The sequence below is a fragment of the Lutjanus erythropterus genome, chromosome 10 (genome assembly GCF_056507025.1).
Source record: "Lutjanus erythropterus isolate fLutEry1 chromosome 10, fLutEry1.hap2, whole genome shotgun sequence".
In the NCBI taxonomy this organism is placed as follows: Eukaryota; Metazoa; Chordata; class Actinopteri; order Lutjaniformes; family Lutjanidae; genus Lutjanus; species Lutjanus erythropterus.
Window position 1 is genome coordinate 42210164 of NC_139326.1, and position 21339 is coordinate 42231502.

Below are 21339 nucleotides of genomic sequence, written 5' to 3' on the forward strand. Positions count from 1 at the left end.
TTTCCCAGAGTTGGGACAACCTTAAGGGAGACCTTAAAATACAACTTACGACGCACGTAGCACTACAAAGACTCTGGGAAACGGGGCCCTGAGCAGTATGGCTCACTTTGGTATTGACCAGTTTACTGACACAATAACTAGGTTTTGAAACATGAATGAGATGTATTGCCTGACTTATTACCTTTAAAAGACATGCAATAGAATTATGATGTCTCACGAAACAGATAATTGCACTCCAGTTTAGAAAAAAGACTAAGACTAAAACTAAATCAAAAATGGCTGTCAAAAACAACACTGCTTACTTATTAGCTACTCATTTTACTTTATTATTATCCAAAATGTAAAGATACTCTTGTGAGCCACAATTGATCATTTTGTAACTTCAGAAACATGAGACTGTAAAATGCCACCTCAAATACCACCAATGAAAGTGGATGAGGCTAACACAGCTAATATTAGCCATACTACACTGCTGCTAGCTTAGCAGCAATGAATATGCCAAATGAGAGAAGACCAGAAAATAGTCAATATAATATATGTAGCTGTGGGTCCCTGCTCCATCTCTCCAACAGCTAAAGGGTTGGGCCTGAAAAATGTCCCTGGCCTGAAAAATGTTTAAGACCCCTGGTATAGACCCTTTTACAGGCAGCGTCATCAAAAAGCTGCTTGCACATTTTGGTAAGAGAAGTAGTGGTCTCCCTCAGTCATCCAGCAGTAATAACCTGGCCCCACCCTACCTGTCTGAACTTCTTCACCGACACACTCCCACCTGTGCACTCCGCTCTGCTGATGCTAGTCTCCTGTCCCCACCCATCCAGACTAAGTACAAATCCTGGGGGGACAGGGCCTTCTCCATCGCTGCTCCCACCCTCTGGAATTCACTCCCCATAGCCATCCGAGATTCGCCCTCTCTCCCCATACTCAAAAAATTGCTCAAGACTCACCTGTTCAACACTGCTTTAAACCATTGACAGTTTCTTCTCCTCATCCCTTGTTTGTTTGTTTTTTTCCTTTTTGTTGTTTGCTATATTGTTGTATGTTGTTTCTTCCTTTCTCTTTTCTTTTTTGTTAAGCGTCTTTGAGTATTTTGAAAAGCGCTATATAAGTATAATTAATTATTATTATTATTATTATTATTATTATCATTATTATTATTATTATCAAGCTGCATAGCAAGCACCAACATCGCCAAAATGTCTGGTTGTTGTGTGTACAGTTGTCAGAATCAATATTCCACTGGTCAACTCCAGTTGTACAGGATTACAAAAGGATCATGACCATTTCAGAGCATCTATAGCAGCAAGTTATTAAATGTGTTGACTGGACTGAGGACATGATCAAAACTGTTCGTGTTTACAGGACCCATACTTGCCATACTAACCCATACAAGCCATATTTGCCATTGCCAAGGTGTCTTGCTCATTGTTTACAAACTGTAAAAAGGTCTTCACAGGATACTACATGGGTTTGGGAACACTGGAAACCATCATCAGTAAACACAGTTTGTTGCTCTACCTATGCGTGCAACTCTACTATGCTATATATTAAAAATACCCAGAAACACTGCAGTATTCTCTGGGCCCCAGCTCATTTGAGATGGACAGACTGTTTTCAGAAATCAAGGATGTTGTGACCTCCAGGCTTAAGATGAAAAGGACCATCCAGATTGTTAGAAGCACTAATTTTAAAAGCCAGCAACTGTAATGGTATGGGTGTGTGTTAGTGGCCACAGCATCATAGATAACTATCAAATCTGTGAAGGCCTCATTTATGCTGAATGGTACATACAGGTTTTGAAGCAACATATGCTGCCATCCACACAGCTTTTTCAGGGACGTCCCTGCTAATTTCAGCAAGACGATGTCAAGACACATTCTGCATGTGTTACAACAGTGTGGCTTCACAGTAAAAGATATGCTTAAGTATTTCAGTCACAAAATTTCAACAAATAGTGTCCTTCCAAATGCTTACTGAAAAGAAAAGTTGATGTATCACTACCCCAGTCCCAACAAAAAACATGTTGCAGGTATCAAATTTAAAATGAGTGTATATTTAAAAAAAACAAAAAAAAACAAACTGATCTGTTTGAACATCAAATATCTTGTCTTTGTACTGTATTCAATTGAATATAGACAAACTTTTTTTGAATTGGGGTTGTAAAATATAAAATATCCAAATAATGAAATTGCATTTATGGACAGGGTGCGGTACTCTCAGGGCAATTGGCCTCTTCACCTTTATAAGATCCTGGTTATGGTCCTGTCCAGAAGTCATTAACTTAATTCATAGTGAACTTCTTGTATAATTATCTACTAATATCTTTTCATTTGTTTTGTTTTCACACAAAATGAATGCAAGATGCTCAGTAAAATTTGTCATTGTCTTGTCAGTCTTCTTATAATTCAAAATCTCCAGCTATCATGAGATTTAGGCATTGGGCCATTGGTTTGCTCAGAAAAGGGGGTGGGGCACTGTATGCACATCACAAACATGCCCATAGAGGAGAACTAAAATGAATGCAAAATATGGACTAATCAAAGAAATGCAAAGAAGCCATATGTAAAAGAAAATTATGATCTAAGCCTTTACAAATGCAGCCTCTTTCTTTCTTTTAGTAACTTTAAACCCTCACTTTCATTTCATTCTGTCATTCCCCAAACTGAATCAAGCCAGGCATTATGCAAATAGTCCCTGGTGAGCAGGATTAACAGAGAGGTTAATTAATGCCTGATCTTTGTCCCCCTTGGCTTGGACAGATCAGACCAGACAAGTGCAGATTACCCTCAATCTAGAGCCACAGCAGAGACACAGAGACCAGGCTGCTAAGCTGCGTGCACATGTCTGCCTTACTATCTGACATGTATGAGAAAGCACTGATTCAGAGAGGCCCCTCAAGATTCAATAGGAATGTAATGGCATGCATTATGCACACACACACACACACACACACACACACACACACACACACACACACACACACACACACACACACCTGCACAAACACTTGAATCTACAACAGGAGGTACCACACATGGAACTCATGCATGTATCTCTTTCTAAGTCAGCTAGATGCCATTTTTATATTTACATATATCCCATACACCCCACCAAAGGGTGATTGGCAAAACATTCTATTGTGGTTTGTGATAGGAGAGCAGGGAAGGTGTGCTATCCGAGAAATGCAAATGAAACCCAGCCCCAAGACCAGACAGCTCCAGACCCCAAATTCAAGTACCTGTTGAGAGCAGAGAGGGATGAGGTCTGGCAAAAGCTGAGGAAGCTGAAGGACTCAGAACTTGCATCACAGGCCTCCAAAGAAGAAATGGAACCAGAGCCTCAGAGTCCCCTACCAATGAGGTTAGAGTCAAAGTCCCAGGGTGAGTACAGCCACGTTCACTACAGTGGTGGTCAGCACACACAGATTCCCATGGTAAGCTGGCCCATACTGCACAAAAGTACCTGACTATGCCTACCTAAACAGGCCCACATGAAGACTGTTTTCTTTAGCAAGCCGCAATTTGCAGAGGAAGATGCCAGCTCTGTCATTTGAAAATGTCAACAAGCTAGTCTGCCTGAGCAACTAGTTAAAAGACAGGCAGACTTTATAACTGGAGTCATGTCACACAAGTTCACACTAATTCAAGTAATGTTATTCAACTAAAATGCCTTTCACACATGCACTGCAACTCTCCAGAGGAGCTCTATGTTAGAACGCAAATTTCTTCATCAGTTGCCATAGATTTAACCCTAGTACAAAGTCCAAGGGAGCCCCATGTGTGTGTAGAGCAGCTCATTGTCATATGTGTCATGTTGAGAACATAGCATGGTGTGTAGCTGCTTCATCACTTTTCTGCTTGCTTGTATATTGCTTTCCTCTCTTTCAAAAGTAGCATAAGATGTCTACTGATGGGCAGCAATTATTTTGCTTTAAAGAAATTCCCTCAAGCCATTCTTCAGATATCGCATTCACAAGAATGGGATGACCTAAAAACATAATGCCTCTCACCAATTAAAAACCTAAACATAAAGACATAAAAGTAATTTTTAAAAACATTTTTTCAATGTTTTCAAAAAAATCACAGAGGACCTTGACTTTCAGTATACAGTCATAAATGTACACAAAAAAACGTATGCACACACACGCACACTTACACACACACGCACACACAGAAATGATTACATGATCCACTCCCAGCTTATGCCTTGCTAGCATATTCAAGATTATTCCCTACCATTGTGGTCAAACTGACAGGACAGAAGTGAAATCCTCAAAGGGCTCATCATATAAAGAACTGAATCAGCAACATCAAGAGATCAAGAGATCCTACTCAGTGTACCAGAGAGAGAGACCTTGACACACAAACACAGACTTTTATGGCAGCGATCTAATGTGCGAGGTTGGCGTTTCACTTTCAGTGATTACTCAATCTTGTTAGCTCAGAACAGCTACCTAGGTGGCACATGCAAATCTCTGGCTATTGACTTCAGAGCTTTTGATTCCATATTGGTCAAAAATATTCCCAATGGCCCTAATAGTGAATGCAAATGAAGCTGAAGGTCACATACATTGGAGAATCAGTGTTACAGTATCTGTAGACTCTGTAGGCCGATCTATGCGCATGGTGTAATGGCTTTCCATTCAGTGTTTTTGTAGGCAAGAATAACATAGAAATAGAAATGGATTGACCACTGACTAACATTTTTCTTGATATGCATTAATGTATTTCAGTAGCATTTACTCACTGCTGGAGATAAATTTAAACTACTCTTCTAAAAAATATCCATGGTAACAACTCTTCTCTTCTTCTCAGATTCATCAGATTACAAGACTTTTAAACCAAATAAACATTGGCTATTCAAAATGAAGTTTACAGAGTTAATCTGGCTGCTGTGTTTTCAGAATAATTAATCTTCTTTAGGGTTTTCCAGTAAGGCTGAGCAATGTCTAACTACCTGGCTGATGATGATGTTCACTGACAAGCATCAGAGTGTGACATTGTTATTTGGGATGGGAGAGAGACTATACAAAGTTAGCTGGCTAGCTACACAGAGGAAGCTAAGCTAAGAAAACAGTAGTGCAAATAACAGAGGCATAATTGAAAGAAAAACACCAGCAGTGGCCCACAGAAAAGAAACACCACTGCCACCAATGTCACCAAACTTCTTGGGTTCAGCTAACGGGATAGGTTTAAACATTAAATTAATATGGAGTGCAATGACTGGCAGCAACATCTTCCTTTTATTTTCCCTCCCACATCAACAACGGATTTTCACCCACAACTCCTGCCTTACAGCAACCTCAAATACAGAAGGCTTTTAAACGATGGACGAAGGTATTGTCCATCAGCCCAAACCTATTTCTACAATTTTAAATTGTTGATTTGGTCCACCCAACATATCAACAGACAAAATGATTTTAAAAAAAAAACAAGAAAAACACATATTCTCACATCAGATATGGATAAACATCTAATTTTTGGTATGTCAAATAAAATGTGTATTAATCAAAACTATAATTGGTAAATTTTTAATTTATCATGATGTTATTATGTAGTGCAGATTTCTTCTGTCTTCTTCTGTCCTTTTCCAGGGACACAAGAAAGTTTTAGGAAGACAGTAACCTTGACCAAAGGAACTGGGGTCTAAATTAGTTCCTGGACTTACAAATGCTTGCCCCAGTAAAGGCTAAAAAACACAGGCAGCACAGAGTTGTGGTGTTTCATATGATGCACATCAGTTGCTGCCCATAGCACCAATAGGAAGCCTTGCCTGGCAGTGTGAAAACCACACAGCAAATTGCAAATTGTAGCTCAGGATATTTCTTAACCTCAATAATTTGTCTCCCCATTTGTCTCCCCATTTGTCTCCCCATAATTAATATATATATATATATATATATATATATATATATATATATATATATATATATGTATGTACATATGTATATATATGATCTAATATATGTATAGTATATACATAATACAGCACTGTATAACTTTTAGGTTTTTCATATTATAACCATTATCATTACTATTATCATCATTATTACATTATATAACTATGGTGATAATTACAGACAGACAAAGATCAAAGACAAGTGCATTTTTAAAATAATTTAACCCTAATCCCACCACTTTTTTCTTTTTTTCTGATCCGAAAAATGATCTAATCCGTCACTCAAAACCGTGATATGATCTGAACTGTGAGGTTTTTGATCCGTTGCACCCCTAACAAGAGGCAACACAACTAATTTGTTTGACCATTTACGTCGGCACCACACAGCTCAGTACAACGAATGCAAAGCCAGATCTGAATGTTGTCCAAAACAAAAAAAACATTTTGGTTCCAAATGGCAGAAAGAAATAACGGATGCTATCACTTTTCACCTGGCTAAAGACATGGTACCCATTTATGCTGTTTCCAAAGATGGTTTTTAAAAAATGATCAGCGCAAGATCAGTGCAGGTTAATTGTCTACAAGATGGCAGCAGTGCAGCATAACATAAAGTGCTATTCAAGTAATCTGGTGCAAATTCCTGTATTTTTTCATATCGCAACATATATTGCAGGGTTAAAAAAAATTGCAATGTTTTTTCCAAAATCATGCAGTCCTAGCCTGGATGAGAAAATGTTTGAGGAGACACATAACACAGCAGCAGAACAGCAGTCTGCTGCTAGCTAACATTACCATGAAGGGCTAGAAAGTCTTCGGCTGTTCTAAAACATCGTCAGTTGCTCATCCGTTGCATCCTGTTGTAGACTGTCTGTCTTCTCTTTATCCTGTTCTTGGAATCTATCACTAACACCGACTTCATGCAAGCATGTGTCAGAGTGTGTGTGGCTGTGATCAGCGCTTTCGTGGATGTTACTTTAGGTTAGTGTCTTCTGCATGCATGACGTGACCATCGTGCAGAACATGCACGTGGATATGACAGGCACAGAAGTGGATATGTGATGCTGACTGGCCGGTCACTGGTCAGGGCCAGTCATGCTGAAAACCAGCTGGATCAATCGGTGCATCCCTAGTAATAAACCTCAATTGATGTCTGGCGGAGCCGTTTGTCGAATAAAGAAAATCAAACTTAGACTTAAAACGAGGGAAAAATGACAGGAAAAAATTGAAAATGAGAAAAAAAAATGTGTTTTGTATCTTATAAATTATTAATGATTTAGTCGATTATTAGTGTTTTCAACTATTGATTCAGGCTTTGCTAACTGTGTAAATACATGCTTTTGTGAATAAGCCTGCTGGTTATACTTATTAATTTAATTATTTATTATATATTAATTATGGACCAGAGTACCAAATTGATAGGCTAGTATATCTTGAGACTGTTATTTTATTAATTGGCTGGTCACCAGAACCGACAGCGTCACATATCCGATTCTGTGCCCGTTATTGTCACACATGAGTTCCGCACGATGGTCACGTCATGCGCGCAGCAGACAAACTGACTGTGATATCACCCCAGCACTGATAAGTTATCAGTGCTGTGTCGTTATCCATGATAACAGCTACACAAACTCAGACAGACACTCAAACTCAGACACATGCTTGCATGAAAAGCAGGATAAAGACAAGACAGACAGTCTACAACGAGACAGAGCAGCTGACAATGTCGCAAAACAGCTGTAAAACTCTCTAGTTTCTCAGGCTAATGTTAGCCAGCAGCACACTGCTGTTCACAGAGGGACAGTTGAAATCTCACCTCCTGTTCTGGCTGAAGAATAAACAACCTGTGTTGATGTGTCTCCTCAATTTTCTCATCAACACTTGTTGGACTCCGGCAGGGCTGCCCTTTGTCACTGGTTCTGTTCATTATTTTTATGGACAGAATTTCTAGGCGCTGCCAGGGGCCCAGAGGGAGTCTGGTTTGGGGACCACAGGATCTCATCTCTGCTTTTTGCGGATGATGTTGTCCTGTTGGCTCCTTCGAACCAGGACCTTCAGCATGTACTGGGGTGGTTTGCAGCCGAGTGTGAAGTGGCTGGTATGAGAATCAGCACCTCCAAGTCCGAGGCCATGGTTCTCGACCGGAAAAAGGTGGCTTGCTCCCTCCAGGTTGGAGGAGAGTTCCTGCCTCAAGTGGAGGAGTGGCGGCAGCAGTAATGCAGTCATTGCACCGGTCTGTCATGGGATTTTCTGGTCAATCTACGTTCCTACCCTCACCTATGGTCATGACCGAAAGAACAAGATCTCGGATACGAGCGGCTGAAATGAGTTTCCTCCGCAGGGTGGCGGGGCGCTCCCTTAGGGTGAGGAGCTCTGTCACCTGGGAGGAGCTCGGAGTAGAGCCGCTGCTCTTCCATGTCGAGAGGAGCCAGCTGAGGTGACTCAGGCATCTATATCGGATGCCTCCTGGACGCCTACCTGGGGAGGTGTTCTGGGCATGCCCCACTGGGAGGAGGCCCCGGGGAAGACCCAGGACACGCTGGAGTGACTATGTCGCTTGGCTGGCCTGGGAACGCCTTGGGGTCCCTCCGGAAGACCTGGAGGAAGTGTCCGGGGAGAGGGAAGTCTGGGCGTCCCTGCTCAGGCTGCTGCCCCCGCAACCCGGCCCCAGATAAGCGGAAGACAATGGATGGATGGATGGATGGATGGATGGACTTGTTTAACTTCTGCGTCTGTTCGTGTCTCGGCAAAGTTTTACTGCAGCAAACTGTTGCTGTTGTTTACATCTGCTTCCACAGCAGATCACGCAAAATCGCGTCCTGTGAAATCCGGCAAGAGTCCATAATCTCGCGTTCATCCTATTCATAATCTTAATATAAAACTATAATAAGGCCTGACTGTAACCTGGAGGACTTTGGAGAAAATTTAAATAGTATTAAATGAATATTTAATAGTCAGTGTTTTATTATGAACATCCAATTTAATTTTTACAAGAAAAGTCACTTCTTCTGTTTTCCATTTTTCCCATCCATGTGGCAGCCTACCATATAACTGTAATGGCATACAGTGAAAGAATCCAGGAATGTCATTAAAGCTTTGTCAGTGACAGAGCACATTTTAAAGTGAGCTACAGCTGTTGGATGAGAATATGAAGCCAAATATCCTGGTGGGAAGCTGGGGCTCCACATACTCCACTGGTACCGTACTGCTTAGTAGAAAAACAAACCTCTCTCCTATTCATATAGATAATTTTAAATACTATGTTTTACAGAGGCTTGATGAAATTGGACTGATTGGACTGAGTGTCCACATTCCTGACAGAATGTTGACACAGGAGTTATGCTGCAGCAACATGTGTCTCTTTCAAAGTGGGTCTCCCTGTCAGGTTTTATGGTGACTTTAAAGTGGGTGGCGGTGGAGGGCTCAGATTGGAGGACTGCTGACAGACCCCACAGTAAATGGCTGGAAAAAGAGATGTGTTATAAAGAGCTCAGTGACTTGAAACATGGCACTCTCATAAAGATGCCACCTCTGTCATAAGTCAGAATTAAAATTTCAGTTACAGTTCTTCCCTACTTGATCTGCTGCAGTTAATTTTAAGTGCTGTTATTGTGAAGTGGAACTGCCTAGGAGCAACAACAACTCAGCCACTAAATTCACACAGCAGGGCCAACAAGTGCTGAAGTCTGTAGCACATAAAAATCACCTATAAGATCATCTATAAGATTCACTACATTGTTCCAAACTGCCTATGGAAACAACATCAGTACACAAACTGTTTGTAAGGAGCTTTATGAAATGTGCTGTCTGGAGTGATGAACCACACTTCACTAACTGGCAGTCTGAGTGACAAATCAGGGTTTGGTGGATGCCAGGAGAATGCTGAATTAATAGTGCCTATTGTAAAGTTTGATGCATGAGGGATTGTCATGGTGTTGGATTTTGTTGATAATTTCCTGTTTTATTTTGGTAGTTTCTGGTCCTCCCTCATGTGTTTTGGTTTTACTTCCTGTCTTTGTCTCTTTTCCCACCCTTTGTGATCACTAATTATTTTCACCTGTCTTTGACTGTCCTCACCTGTGTCTTGTTTTCCTCCCCTTCCCTACTGTATTTTACCCTGTGTCTTTTTCTCCTCAGTTGCTGGTTCATACTCATTCATGCATTTTGGTTTTCCCTTGTGTGTTCTTTGGATTTTTTATTCGTGATTTTTGGTTCTCCCTGCATGGATTTTGGTTTTTTTCTCCCCTGCCTGGACTGAAGACTATCCTGCATAATTTGTAAGCTTTTGGTGGTCCTTGTTGATTAAATATCTTTACAAACTGCTCCCCTCTCTGCGTGGTCTGCGTTTGGGTCCTCCACCTTATTAAATTGTAACAGGGATATGGTTTGGGCCTGTTTGTCAGGGTTGGGGTGAGGCCCCTAAGTTCCAGTGACAGGTCTTCTTAATGCCACAGAACACAAACAATGCCAAGTGCTAATCAGGCACTTCCATCCATATGGCAACAGTTTGGAGAAGGGCCTTTTCTGTTACAGCACATCTGAGCCCCTGTGCACAAAGCAAGGTCCATAAGGACATGGTTAGATGAACTTGTTGAGGTATTCTATTGACCTGAATGAAGTCCTGTTCTCAACCCCACTGAACACCTTTGAAAGAAATTAGAACACAGATTGCGGGCCAGGCCTTACTATCTAACATCAGAGCATGACCTCGCAAATGGTATTTTGGTTACACAGGCACAAAATTCCCCACAGATACACAAAATCTTATATAAAGACTTCCCAGAAACGAGTGGCAGCTGTTACAACCACAAAGGCTGTCCATCTCCATATTAATATATTACATATGTATGCCTGTGGTTTTAGAAAGTGATGTCCAACCAGCGCACACAGGTGTGTCAAATGTCCACTGACTTTTGATCATATAGTGTATAGTATGTAACATGTAGATATTGACCTTGTACCAAGTACCAAGAAATGTCAGTGCAGGAGTGGCAAATATATGTTGAAGTTGTTAAAAAAAATTGGCAAAAATGGCAGCTTGTCCACTGGAGAGCTCTATGTAAGTTCATATTTACAATGTAAAATGTCATGTTCAGTACATACCCATAATTCTTTAATGAGAAAAGTCCTTATCAAAAATTGTTTATGTATTATTGGATTGAAAATTAATAAATGCCTGCCTAAAAAATGCAGTCAAGACAAAAGGTAAAGATCATTCAAAAAGATATTATACAGCATGCATTCAAAATTAATTATTAAATAAAAATTTAAAATAAAAATTTCATGCAAGCATACATTTGTTGCTTAGGAGCTACCTGCAAAAATGCAGGTATGTATGGTCTTTTGGAAGTTGCCATAAAAGCCATCTTATATTCCTTTTGTTTCCTTACTGCACCACTCTATTGCAGGTATTTGGCCAAAATCTTAAACATCTGTGTACAGGTGAGTGTCATTAATAAAGAGGGCCCTTGAAGCCAGCAATTCATTTCAATTTGTTTTATGCAGATGTGAAAAATGGAGCTTCGCTGACAAAAAAAAAAAAAAAAAAAAAAAAAATCAGTCAGTTTGTAATTTATTGGGTTCTTAAAATCTGACTTAATTGAAAAAAACTAAAACTAAATCTTCCACATTGGAAAAATGTTTCTATTATAAAATAGATGAAAAGGACTTAAAGGACTTACTAGGTTTCCCAAATAGCATGTAAAGATGGATATTTTCGCAGTGTGATATGAGTGGCAGGGGGAAGGGAGTGAAATCATACACCAGTAAAGCTGGAGCTCCCTCCTCCTCCTCCTCCTCCTCCTCCTCCTCCTCCTCCTCCTCCTCCACTTTTCTACAGTTGTTGGAAAAACAAGCTAGAGGAGGTGTAATTCACAAAAGGAGTGGCTGCCTAAACACTTTGTTACATGCCATCATTCATTGAGGGAAATGTCATGTCTAATGCCTCAGAATCACTTTTTTGTCTCTGAAGATTTTGAGCAATAATACAAAGCAGGGAACTGCTTTGACTTTCAGCATTTTAAGAGTAAATTTTCAACATGTCAACATAAGCTGCAAAAACACACAAAATTTAGTTTCATATTCATATTTGAGAAGAAGACTGTCCAAATAGTATACTCTCAAACCATTCAACTGGCGGTTTGCTTTCTCTTTTGTCAAAGTTCAAATGTATGCACTTATTTGAATTAGTGTTGAACATTTTCACCTTGATATTTTTGAATTAATGAGTAAATTTACCTTTCACTAGTGCAGGCACAGAAATCACTTGTCCAGGTAAAAATGACAATAATTAAGTTTTTCTTTTTTCTTTTTTCTTTTTTTTTTTAAATTTGGCTAATGTAGAATTCAAACAAACAGTTGAAAGCATCAAACAGTGTCAACATATAAATGATTCAATTTATGAATTTTATTAAAGTGGTTTCACATGACGTTTTCACCTCATTTTTACAAATCATTTCATATTAATTTAGAATGGGAATTATAGGCAATGTAGAATGAGTGATTAAGTTGTTTGCCAATTTTACTGTAGTCATTTTTGGTCTAGACAGCATTGTGGAAAATTTCATTCCAGTATGTGTTTAGAAACTTCATTTTATCAAATTTAGCACTTTTTATTTACAATCAAGCCAATAATGATCTTTTCATTTGATCGTGAATTGTGAAGCACTTTGTAAGAAAAATCACCTATAAGGTGCATCATTCACTACATTGTTCCAAACTGCCAAACAACATCAGTACACAAACTGTTTGTAAGGAGCTTCATGAAATGTGCTGTCTGGAGTGATGAACCACACTTCACTAACTGGCAGTCTTGAGTGACAAATCAGGGTTTGGTGGATGCCAGGAGAATGCTGAATGAATAGTGCCTATTGTAAAGTTTGATGCATGAGGGATTGTCATGGTGTTGGATTTGTGTCAGTTTCAATATGGGCTCTATCTAATCATAGATCCCTCTGAAGTCTAATAATGACGATTGAGATATCACCATGATGGTGGTTTGCAGGTACATGTAATGAATTGGTATGGGCTGGGTTTGGGCAATATGAAAGTAGTACAGTATACTAAGGTATTAAGAAATACCAACTGTAAAATTTTCCAATACCATCCTAAATATAGATGCTCCTCTTTCTATGAAACTCATAGGGAGATGCTGTATTGTCATGCACCGAACATGCCATCAGTAGTCAGTCTCTGTGCAGCAGTGCAGCTGAGCAGGTAAACATGGAGTCTGGAGGATAAAGTTACAGGAATAACCACTAAAAGAACTGCTTCTTTTTAGGATTATTTTGGATTCAGTTCCAATGGTAAATGTAAGCTAACAACACTGCAGACTACTAACTGGTCAGAACAGCATTTCGTCATGAGTGTATAACTTTTGCAAGCATAACAGAGGGCCAGGGTAATTACTATCTGTGCTGGCAGAAAGTAACAGTGAACATGTGATCAGTGGAGTAAAAGGTGAGCAGTGAAGTTGCTGGTCTGGCAGTAAATCAGCAGCGACGGCACTGTAAATGTACATTGTGGATTTGAGTTGGTCAGTGAATGAAAGCTTCTCAAGACTGAAGCAGAGCTCCTGTGTGTGTGTACTGTTCCCAACTGTGGGAATGACAATCAGCTCTGTCTACTCTGAGGGAACACGACAGGTTCGGATCATATCACGGTCTTGAGTCACAGATCAGATCATTTTTCGGATCAGCAAAAAAGAAAAAAGTGGTGGGATTAGGGTTAAATTATTTTAAAAATGCACTTGTCTTTGATCCTTGTCTGTCTGTAATTATCACCATAGTTATGTAATGTAATAATAATGACAATAGTAATGATAATGGTAATAATATTAAAACTTATACAGTGCTGTACTATGTATATACTATACATATATTAGATCATTATACACTGTATATTACAGTATAATACACAACTACGCTCTGTACACTGGCACACACAAGGCGATGAGACGGCTTTTAAATCAGTCGCTCTTCACAGAGATGAGCTGCACACAGCAGCATCTGTCCTGTCTGTTCACTGTAACTCTGCATTGAGATTTCAGTTATTATAACTTATTATAACTATATTATAACTCCACGGATCACATGTGTGCCGAACCGTAGCGGGTTAGGGTCTGTACGGAGCACGGTTTAACTGCGATCCGTTGCACCCCTAATACATACGTTTCACACAAATATGACTGTATGTAATAGGTAGATATGAAGCTATGAAAAAAAGATGTCACCCAAGCCTAGTATGGGCGCTATAAATAGTTGTGTGTAAGACTCACATACACTGCCTGGCCAAAAAAAAAGGTCACACCCTCTAATATTTCATTGGACTGCCTTTAGTTTTGATTCTCCATGGCATTTCAATAAGCTTTTGCAATGTCACATCACTGATAAAGTTGCATCAATTTTTTGCCAAGATCTTGTATTGATGTTGGGAGAGTCGGACCAGCACATCCCAAAGATTATCAGGGTTAAGGTCTGGTCTCTGTGATGGCCAATAGATGTGAGAAAATGATGTCTCATGCTTCCTGAACCACTCGTTCACAATTTGAGCCTGATGAATCCTGGCATTGTCATATTAGAATATACCCGTGCCATCAAGGAAGAAAAAATCCATTGATTAAAAAACCTAATCATTCAGTATATTCAGGTAGTGAACTGACCTTATTCTTTGGGCACATAACATTGCTAAACCTCGACCTGACCAACTGAAGCGACACCACACTGCCCCCACAGGTGTGTACGATAGGCACTAGGCTTGATGGGTGCATCACTTCATCTGCCTCTCTTCTCACCCTGATGCCCCCATCACTCTGGAACAGGGTAAATCTAGACTCATCAGACCACATGACCTTTTTCCATTGTTCCAGAATACAATCCTTACGCCCCCTAGCAAAATGAAGCCTTTTTTCCAATTTCCTTGTAAGTGGTTTTCTTAAGGCTACACAGCTGTTTAGTCCCAATCCCTTGAGTTCTCTTCACATTTTGTGTGTGGAAATGCTCTTACTTTCACTATTAAACATAGATGTGACTTCTACTGTTGATTTTTTGCAATCTGATTTCACAAACCATTTAAGTGATCTCTGATCATGGTCATTTAAGATTTTCTTCCAAACACATTTCTTCCTTCCTCTTCCTTCCTGGTTAATCACTATCCTTCCAGGTTTTAATAATGCATTGGACAGTTCTTAACCCAATTTTAGTAGTTTCATCAGTCTCCTTAGTTGTTATCTTTGCTTGATACAGGCCAATAATTTAACCCTTCTGAAACAGAGTGACATCTTTTCCATGACCACAGGATATGTCTTTTGACATATTTAAGAAATGAGAAGCTACTCACTGCTTCAGTTAGGGTTAAGTAACTTGTTGCCAGCTGAGACATATTAATTACTGCACTAATTATCCAATGGAAGGATCTTACCTACTTGCTTATTTAAATCCAGGTGGTGACTTTTTTGGCCAGGCAGTGTATAACTTATATAGTAAAACCCGACTGACACAACACTATTGACAAAACAGTTGATGATAAAACAGTGACCCCTGACACTTTCTTTACACACAAAACAATCTGATCTGACAGCAGTAATACACACAATGGCTACACACAAACATCATACAACAGCTAGGCAGTGACTCATATAGGAGAGCCAGATTTACAGAATATGATGAGAAAATGACAACCACTGTCACTGTTATTTACTCACAAATTAGCTGATGATCTTACATCAAACAATAGCAACTGGGCCCTGACTTATATTATAAAACCAGATTTAAACAATAAATGATGACAATAAAACAACAACCACTGATACTGTTACTTACTCACACAACATCACATCACACAACAACAGTTGGGCACATAGCTCATACAGGAAAACCAGATTTAAATGCAGTTGATTGAAAAAAATGATGATGAAACACCTAACACAGACATAGTTAGGATTACAAGCAAAGCCAGGTAATTGGATCATTAAATACACTGCACGTCGGAGTTGATGAAAAAGTTGTCTTACCTTATACTCTTACATTCATAAAGGGTTGCTGTGTGCTGTTGCTGTGATTCACTTGGATGAAACTTTTCATCATGCCCTGTATATCCTCTTCTCCCTGCTCTACTGATACAGAGTTTTCAGACTTACCTAAGCTACAGATGCTGCTGTCAGTTGCTTATTCTGGTCTGTCAGGTTTAGTTCTTTTTGGTGGATTCATAAAGAAATTCAAAAATTCCTTTTGCATTGCCTTTTTGTGCTGTGCATGCCTGTTTGCCGTCTTGTTCACTTGTCAAAAGTTTTTGATAGTCAGAGAGGGTCACATCTAGAAGGGAACCCCAGACCCACAAATCTTATTGTAGGAGAGTGATCATTTTCATATAAATTAGTACAAATCTCACAAGAGTTTTGCAAATCAAGGGTTCTCTTCTAGACATGGCAGAGAAATAGGTACATGCAGCTTCAAAGAGAGAAAATAAATATGTGGTGGCAGCCACGAAAAATTAAAGTATAGGAAAAGTGTGGGAACATTCAAATAAAACATATTAGTGCAGCCATAATGAAAAATTAAGGGAATCATTCAGAGGAAGCATAGCACAGTGTTTAACAGAACACAATTTTGTTTCTGTTTTGTAACAGTCTGGCACACAAGCCGACTATCAGCTACACACGCACACTCAAACACATATACACACACACACACACACACACACACACACACACACACACACACTGCCAGACAGGGATATCCCAGCATTTTTGGGTGTGAGCCAGGCTGGAATACCACCAGGTCCAGTTTCCTGCATTTCCTGAGCTACTGCCAAAACTACATGCAACAGCTCCTTTCTCTCTCTCTCTGTCTCTCGCTCTCTCTCTCTCTTACTGTCATCTATGCTCAGCATTTTTTTCAGTCATTCAGAATCTGCCATACATTGTCTCCTGCTGGGTGTCATAAAAAGCTAAAATAAGTTTTACCAGCTGCCTGTCACCATTCTTTGCACTAAATATTTAGGTCGTGTTCACTGTTTAATTTCATTTAAGAATGCTTGAAAATGTTGTGTAAATAAAAAAATAAAGAAATACAAATTTCAAGAAATTCAAGCTTTTTGTGTTATTTGTGATTTTGTCAGCATTGAGCTCCATGTTGTTCCTGTGGTATATACAGAAATGATTTACGAGGCTTCTGTAGACACCACTTGGCCCCTTTTTGGTTCAGATCAGATTAAAAGTTCTCTGCCTCGGTGGGGCCTTTTTATATTTAGCGCACATCTTGTTCCTATTTTCAAAGATGCACTTACTGCCTTCAAATGTGGTTTTGTTTTGCAGCTTTGAGCATGCTTAGCTTGCTGGCTCCACTCTGTCTGCCTAGCAGCCATAAGCATCCTTTTATTGTTCCATGACCATTACACTGAATGACTACATACAAATCTCCCCCACAATAACTGCACATCTTGAGGAATCTTTGAAGCATACGACCTGATTTTACATATAGTATGCATGCATGCATGACCACATTTGACTGGACTTGATAAAACTATAAGAATTTTTAGCAAAAAGGAAAGGCCTTATGATGACAAAAATAGGTGTATAGATTTTAAATTAATCTGTCCATTGTTCCTAATATCTAACTTGAGCAAGGGACACTTACAGCATATACTGCAATGTTAAATGTCAAGCAAACTGTCCACACAAATAATTATAAAGCTGATACACATAACCCACGACAAGACTAATTCTACATAGTGAATTAATCATAGATGTGTAAAGAAAACAAATAATCGGATTGCAAGCATTTTCTCTACAGGCTCATCTCACCGTCCTCCACACACAGCTGCCTCTATATTAAGGCTATTGGTTTCAGCCCCTATTTAAATTGCATTTCCATGCATTGAATTGTTTTAATGCACAGCCCTAATGCAGTCACTAATGTACACATCACATTTAGGGACGTCTGTAAATGAGCCATCATAAATAAAAGATGACATGGAGAATCCACAATTACTCGGCAAGTATAGATTTGCATGTAGCAGGCTGGAAATTTAAAGATAAAAGCATATCAATCAAATAACTTTATGTTGTTAACTAGCTGCTAACAAAACAAAGGAGCTATTTAGGAGAAATACCTTCAATAAATATTCAGTACAATGAAATGTATATACACTAAAAACATTACAAGTAAGGAACCCTTTAGAAAGCATTCATGACAATTTTGTTGTTAACAAACAGTCAATCATTAACAAATAGTAATTGATAAAGAGTTAACCTTAAAGGTTTCAGTTATAAGTCATTAATAAGAACAGCTTTTGGACACCGGGTTGAAAAAATGCCACTGGATGGATAGGACAATATGACCACTTACCTTCTGGAAAAGTATTTGAACCAAAATCCATTTATTAATAATTTAGTGAGGATTTATTTATGGATTACCAACATATGTAACTGTATTATTGACAAATAGAAAAGACAGATGCATGCAAAAGGTTTTTAGCAATCTGGAAACCTGAAATATTTTATTATCAATGCTTTATTGAAATACCAATGTTTTAACGTATCAAGTAATGACTGATAACATGTTAATAAATGGATTTAGATCAAGTTACTCTGTTTTGTTGTTGTTGTTTTTTTTTGTTTGTTTGTTTTTCTTTTTGTTTTGTAGAAGGTGAGTGGTTGTATTGTCCACAGGTCTGTGAAAGGCATTTTTCACAACCTGGCAACTTAAAAGTTGTTCTTCTTAATGTAATGATCAATAAAGCATTAGTAAAATTACTTATTATCAATTAAGAAAGCCATTGGTTACATCTTAAACCCTCTTATAAATTTGTTAGAAAGCCGCAGTCTAATTTTCCCTGAGTTTTAATCTCAGTCTCAGAAAATGTTAGCTGACAAGTTTTCAGCAGCAACTTTATTAGAACAACTTAATTTAAACTACACTTGTGCTAGCATATTTGCTGTGTGCTTTTAAGGGCATAAGAAGGGTAGATCTTTTATGAACAGAACCTTCACGAACATATTTTCCTTCACACAGTGCAATATCATGTGATCTTAATCGTTTATCAGACAGAACTACAACTAACTAAAATTACTGTGTATTAAGTTAACTTAAAAAAATCCCCATGGCTATTCAGAGATGAAATTGACTGCTCTCAAAATCTTAGCATATTCTTTTTTCGAGCTCAACTGTTCAGAAGTGCTGTCTTACCTGTTTGAACTGCTCCTCATAGGTCCACTCGTGGTGCTGGGACTGGGGATGCGCTGATGGAGACTCTGCGCTGCGGGCCGGAGCGAAGGCTGCCGGGACTCTGGCCATGAGATGCATCGGCGCGCTCTGTGGAGGCAGACAGGCTCCCTGTAGCGAGGACTGTCGGTACTGGTAGTGGTTCATCCCGACATAGTCGTCGCCCTCCTCTTCTTCATTCATGATCTCATGCTCATCCATGCCATCTTCCTCCTCGTTCCGCTCCTTATCGACGCTGCCCGGTCTAGGTGAGTCCCCGTCGTCGTCGGCTCTGCGGACCTCAGCGTGTGGGAGCGTCACTCCTGAGGAAGAGTTGGAAACTCCGGTGGCCAGGGCGCCTCGCATCGCCGTCTGGTAGTGGCGAAAAGCCAGAGCTTGTTGGTGAATTTGGGACTGAACCATGGAGCGGAGATCTTTCTCTGTCTCCGCTTGTCGGAGCTTTTCTTCCAAGGCCAGACGTGCTGCCTGTTGCCGCTGCAGGTTCTCCATAACCGCCTCGAGCTTCATGCCGCCGTTGCCAGGCTGGTGGGACTGGGAGCCGGGAAACGGGTTGTGGGAGGAGATGGAGGGAGCTTGTAGCGGAATGCTGTTGCCGGACGAGAAAGAGCCTTGCTACGAGGGGAAGAGAGGATGGTCGTGTATCACCGGCACTTTATAAGATTAAAACTCATGCTCTGCTAAGCCTCGTTACACACACTGCGAGAGATTTAGTTTCTGACTTTTAACTGTAGACTAATGTAAATAGGATAATGTTAATAGTTAACAGTACCATCGGATAGACATGAACAAAGAAACTTTAAATAGTTGCTAAATCTCTGTTAAACTATCAATTGCTTCTAAGTGCATTTGAAAAAAAAACAGGCAAAACATTTGTAGAGTTGTTAAGTCTAATAATCCAATTTAAGTAAAGTCTGGCCGCTTACCAAAGCAGATTTAGTTGCTATACTTGTATTATCAACCATGCTTCTGTCCGTCAGATGCGCCGAAATGTAATCAGTGTGCTCAAAAGTCTTCTTTCTGCTCTAGCAATGTTCCGCGTTCAACATCCACACATGTAGGTTTCGGTAGTTGGCTGAGTAAATGCCTGAAAAGTGTGCAGTGTTGAATGGCGGAACTCCGGGCTGCTTTTGGCAACAAGTGGCAAATGTAGTGAGAATGACCTCTGTAGGCAGAGAGCAGCCCTTCTGTTCCATCTGCAAACAACACGTCAATACTGAGAAATACAGTATTGAGGCCGTCAGGAAAGCACTCGACCACCGACTGTAAACTGACACACCGCAGGGCTGTCTGCTCATAGCAGACACTGCAATGGGGTTCGACCTCTTTCCGTCTCTAATAATTTATCATCTCTCTAAAGTTACATCATAATTACATGACAAGGGGGGGAGTTGTATCTTTCCCAGACATGGTTTATGTATGTTTTTTAATCAATTGTGAAACTTGAGGTGCTGCAGCTTTTATTAGAGTATAATTCCAAATACTAAAACTGATTTGTTTAGGCTATGTTTATATATAACATTTTTTTTATTATTACTTCCTTACAACAGACTGATGTTTACTGGCATCTGAATATTCATCATTACCATTTCTACCACAGAATTTGTTGAAATCATCAATGACTAACCAATCCTACTTCCTACAATTCAAAAGTTATTTCATCACACTGATGCAAAAATCATGTAAAAATACAATATTGCCATGTAATAGCCCTGCTTATTGGTTAGCAGCATTGACTACAATGACCGAATAACAACAATTCTAAAACAGTATAAAACATTTTCTGATGATTGGCAAAGCTACATTGTAATATCAGCTAACCATACTATGACTTTGCACCTGTGTTTGTCTATATCTGCGTGGCATTGTGAGCATAATTTCTGAAAATCCTACATTTACCAGTGCCCCTACAATTTAGGCTACTGTGATGTAGGATATAGCATTTAATAAATATAAATACCTTCATCTGTGCCACTTGTTCACTGTCATATTTGCCCATTTATCCAATCTGTTAAACTGTTACTTTCTAGTTACAATATCTGTGTAGTGTGTATATGTTTCATTATAAAAGGCCATTTTCTGCCACTCTGTGAGTAAGTGTTACTCATATGAATACTACCAATAATATGAATTATAGATATGTTAGTTTTACCTACTGATTTGTCAGTTATGCTTTTAGTTACAGCAACCTTGACTACATAACCAAATCTTCATCTTTCAGCTCAGAATA

General features: G+C 39.4%; 1 protein-coding gene across 1 annotated transcript in view; it reads right to left on the reverse strand.

The window, feature by feature from the left end:
* Positions 1 to 20492, reverse strand: part of arid3c (AT rich interactive domain 3C (BRIGHT-like)) — a 159849-nt gene extending 139357 nt beyond the window's left edge. Inside the window, exons 1-2 of the mRNA XM_084729377.1 lie at positions 20036 to 20492; positions 19077 to 19724 (exon numbers count right to left, since the gene is read on the reverse strand). Coding sequence (XP_084585503.1) covers positions 19077 to 19724; positions 20036 to 20074 — 687 coding nt within the window. The 5' untranslated portion in view covers positions 20075 to 20492. The remainder of the gene's footprint in view (positions 1 to 19076; positions 19725 to 20035) is intronic.
* Positions 20493 to 21339: the final 847 nt, after the last annotated feature.